Genomic DNA, 4,661 nt, shown 5'->3' with positions numbered 1-4,661 from the left:
AAAATGTAAGATATTTGAATACTTATGTTAAAAAAAAAAAAACGATTAATTACTTTTTAAAAAATCAAAATAATAGATTAAGCTAGAAAAGTTAGAGTTAATTTAATAACCACAAAAATGTTATTTAATTAATTTGTGCAAATTTATTTCAGGAATTTTTTTTTTCTTTGCTTTCATAAATTGATATAAATCTTTGACCGGAAAATTTTAAAAAAAAAAAAAAAATGACACATCTACAGTATTTTCAGAATTACAATGTTTGATTTTAGCTGACAACATTTGCACTTTATTTTATTTTTTGTATCATTTTTGTTTTTGTTTTGGAATGGTAAAAATGTGTGTCCGTCTGTCTGTGTGTGTTTGTGTGTGTGTGTGTCTGTGTCTGTGTGTGTGTGTGTGTCTGTGTATGTGTGTCTGTCTGTGTGTATGTCTGTGTGTTTATGTGTCTGTATGTGTGTCTGTGTGTGTATGTATACATATGTATGTGTGTGTATGTATGTTTGCATTAGAAAAGAGGAGATTTTACTTTACCTCATTTATTCCATAGGAATTTCTGACTTTTTCAATAACGTCATCCACAGACATTACCGCCAATCATTTGGATCATTGCAGTAAAACGTCGTGATTTGTGTGTTTTGTGTGTGTGTGTGTGTGTGTGTGTATGTGTACGTGTATGTGTATATGTATGTGTATGTGTATGTGTGCATGTAGCCGGTATGCAAATTGTTTTATTTGTCTTTCTGAAAACTTCCCTACTACTCCTTCATCTGTCCACAAATTTGAATATGTCCCTTCATTTCCTCCTCCTCCTCCTCCTTCTCCTCCTTCTCCTCCTCCTCCCCCTCATCTGTCTCCTATTGCTTGCCATTCCTTCCGCTTTTCTCATTCCTTTACTTGTCTTTTTTAATATCAAGTTAAATTGTTGTGTCCGATTTTTTTTTTCCCCGGTAAAACCAACTGTTGGATGAATCGAATGTAGATGTATTCCTATATCTTCTCATTTTTCATCTTTTAGATGAATCATTTCTTCCATATGAATTGCTCATACATTATTTATTCATCCTCTCAGAATTCCCGTATCTCTGCGGTAGATCTTGAGACGGATGTGCATGAAATCATGTTGTATAATGTTGAATTCCATGAGATCAGGTTACATCCGTCTCAATATCTTATCTGCTCTACCAAATATCTATGATATGTTATCAGTCATAATTTCATCCATTAATATTTATCAATTCTTTAACAAATTTTATTTCTTATCAGTTCTATTCTATTTTCTTTTTCTTTTCTTCCAAAAAATTAGCCATTAATGAAAGTATTGTATGTTATGAAATGGAAAAATTAAAACAAAAATTGTCTTTTTTAATATGAAAAATAATTTAAAGTTAAAAATTTTAATTTTAATTTTAATTTTTAAAAATTTTAATTTAAAGTTAAAAAGGAGAGATCATTTGTATATAAATGATTCATTCATGGTTTTACTATTCATTCTATAAATATGATTATAATTAAGGAAAGGTAACAACTAATTAAGTTTCGTAATTAAGTTTTAAAATTATTGTAAAATACATGTTTCATAACATATATTATTATGTTATATGTTATTTTTGAATAATACTTTTGCAATATTTACGTATTGTTCTGTTTAAGTATTTATGCAATTAGTGGAATTTTGAGAGGTACCAAATTATTAGTTTTCCATTGATTGATTGATTGATTGGTTGATCAATTGATCGGTTTATCAATTGATTTAAAATGATAATATTTTATCATTAAACATGGTAATATTAAGTCTAAAATGATAATATTATATTTTTTGGTTTAAAAAAAAGAAGGTATTATGAGATAGGAAAAAAAAATTTTAGCTACATTTTGGTATTAGCTGAACTGGTTAATATTCTTGTATTATTTTTATGAAATTATTTATGTGATTAAGTATTATGTAGAGAAAATTGATAATCAATTTATCATACTTTCAATTATAATACTAAAATGATAGATGATAACAACACTGATAATTTTTAGAGTATATAGTATTATCCTAATAATAGCAAGTAATAATTTGATAGCATTATTAAAAACAATAATGATAATGCTAATAATAACAGTACTAATAATAATAACAATATTAGTTATCAATTATCACATAATCGTAATAAATGATTTTATTAGGTGATTAAAAAGAAAAAAAAAGATTGTTTTTCAATCGTTACGCAGTGAAATACCGATCATTTTTGTCATCGTTATTATTATTATTATTATCATCATCGTTATCATGGTCATCGTCATTGTCGTCATCATTATCATCATACTAATCGTTCTAAGTTTAGTGGTATAAAATATGCAATGATATTGGTGAAGCGAGGTTAGAATGAATTTAGGTCAACAATGACAAACATCCGTCTGATTTCTCATTTAGAGAGAAAGAGAGAGAGAGAGAGAGAGAAAGGCAAATCATTCTTTTACCCCTATCATTCTGGAATCATATATATGATAGGCAAATGAATCATCCACTGATTGAGACCACAATTGATCATCAATTTATCATCGGAAGTGATGTGGAAGTGAAAATGGAGAGAAGATGAGAGAGAGGGAGAGAGAAAAGAGGAAATGAGACAAGATAGGTGAAAGGAAGGAAGAAATAAAATCAAAGATTTGATGATTATAAAATTGTTGTAAAATTTTTACCTCTCATATATTTCTTCACTTATCATTTCGAATTATTCACTGCTGTTATCAATTTTTCTCTTTTTAATTATATGAATTAAATTATAATGATTATGTTATCATTGATAAATTTTACATTATAATAAATTAATTTATCATCCAATAAGAGGATTGATTCAATTGATATTATCATATATGCATTATATTATGTTATCATATTATCATGGTTCAATCATTACATTATTAAATTTTTTTTCAATCATTGTATGATTAAAAATTAAACTTACCCAATTATTCTTATTTATTTTCATTTTCAATGATTAAATAATAATTATTTTTTAGGATGAATTATTTTTAAAATTCAATATTTTTAGTATATAATATTTATCTGAAAATTTTTTTTTTTTGCCCATTTTCAATTTAATTTCAGATTTTAAAAACAAATAGCATTTTATATTGAAACAAATACACAAATTGCTAAAATGAAATATCAATGATAAAAAAAAAGATGACATAGAAATATGCTACATTATATTTGAATTATTAAATTTTCTAATTTTTTATATTTGATTTGAACTCAAAAAGAAAAAAAAGTTTTTAGCTAAGAAATTTAGTGAAAATTTTGAATTTAATTCTAATAAATTCCAAAAGATGAAATGTTTAGCTAAAGGATAAATGGAAATATTTTTATTGTTAAATAAATTATTATAGTATGCAAATTTCCATTCTCAATCATAGCATGTTATATGTACATTTCCGGTACTATAAAGGAAATCAAAATGAAAGAAAGAAGGAAAAAAAAGAGAGAGAGAGAAAAAGGTATACATTATTGGTCTATAAAAATGTTTCCAGAAATATAATATATTTATAGGAATTATTATATATTATAGGCTTTTCTTTCTTTCCATTCATATATTTTATTTGTTTACATAAAGAAAGAAAGGAAGAAAGAAAAGTATTGTTTGTTAAAGTATGACTAATTTTACTTAACCTTTACCCTTTAACCTATTCTTATCATTTCTTTTTTATCTCTTCTACAAACTCTTTTTCCTTTTTTTTTGCGATTTATTTCAAGAGATTATAGGAAAGGTAAAAGGGAAGGATAAGTAAGAATGAGTTAGAGGATAAAAGTTAAATAGAGTAAATGAAAATGTTGATAAAGATGAAAAAATTGTATGGTAGTGATTTTTTTTTTTTTTTGCTTAAAGACGTTTTGTAGATAATAATTAGTTTAATTATTAATTAATGCCTTTTTAATTTCATCCTATTTTATCGAAATTAAGAAGATATGAATAAATGGGCAATTGTTATAGGAAAGTTGTGAACAAATGAGATAGTGTATAAATGAAGTTGACATAAACACAGAGACGATGACAAGTTATGAAAAAGTTGTGGACAAATGGATGGTATTGGAAGGAGTTGAGGACATGTCAAATATTGGTTATAGTAGTATAGGAAAAATATTTTCAAAAATTGAGAGAAACAAAAGTGAAAAGGAAAAAAAAACTAGTACTAAATATAAGATTGAAAGAAATTGAAATAGTTTGATTTTGTAACAGATAATAGGAGGAAATGGATGAAGCCAGTGAATAAAATTGTTATAAGCCTAGGATTTGATTTATGATTTTTCTTGGCATTTATTTGTTGGCTTCTTTTTTTGTTGTTGTTATTAGGATTGAAATGTAAAATCAATTTTACACTGGAAGAAATTTTATATCAATTATTAATCAATTAAACTGAAATTTTGTATTTAAAAAATATTTCCCGGTAAAATGTTCGTTATAATATATGTATATGGGAATGTAATTCTGATCATATTATTATTGATTTTTTTTTTTTTGAAATATTGAACTAAATTTTCTTTTTTTTCCCCCATTTATTTTGCATTTGTATTTTTTAAATTTATGATTGAATTTTTTTTCTCCCAAATTTCCGGTCGAATTAATTGCATTATCATTGTATTTCAATTGAAAATTATTTTAATTTAAGAAAAA

At 25.1% G+C, this 4,661-nt stretch overlaps 1 protein-coding gene across 1 annotated transcript; it reads left to right on the top strand.

The window, feature by feature from the left end:
* Positions 1 to 785: 785 nt before the first annotated feature.
* Positions 786 to 2,585, top strand: LOAG_12809 (hypothetical protein; the record flags this gene model as incomplete). The annotated part of the gene is made up of 3 exons (XM_003148321.1): positions 786 to 947; positions 1,016 to 1,149; positions 2,498 to 2,585. 3 exons carry the CDS (start codon positions 786 to 788, stop codon positions 2,583 to 2,585), a joined length of 384 nt encoding a protein of 127 aa, XP_003148369.1.
* Positions 2,586 to 4,661: the final 2,076 nt, after the last annotated feature.

Source organism: Loa loa, assembly GCF_000183805.2.
Source record: "Loa loa unplaced genomic scaffold supercont3.845, whole genome shotgun sequence".
NCBI classification, from domain to species: domain Eukaryota; kingdom Metazoa; phylum Nematoda; class Chromadorea; order Rhabditida; family Onchocercidae; genus Loa; species Loa loa.
This window is presented reverse-complemented; position numbering and strand designations above follow the sequence as displayed.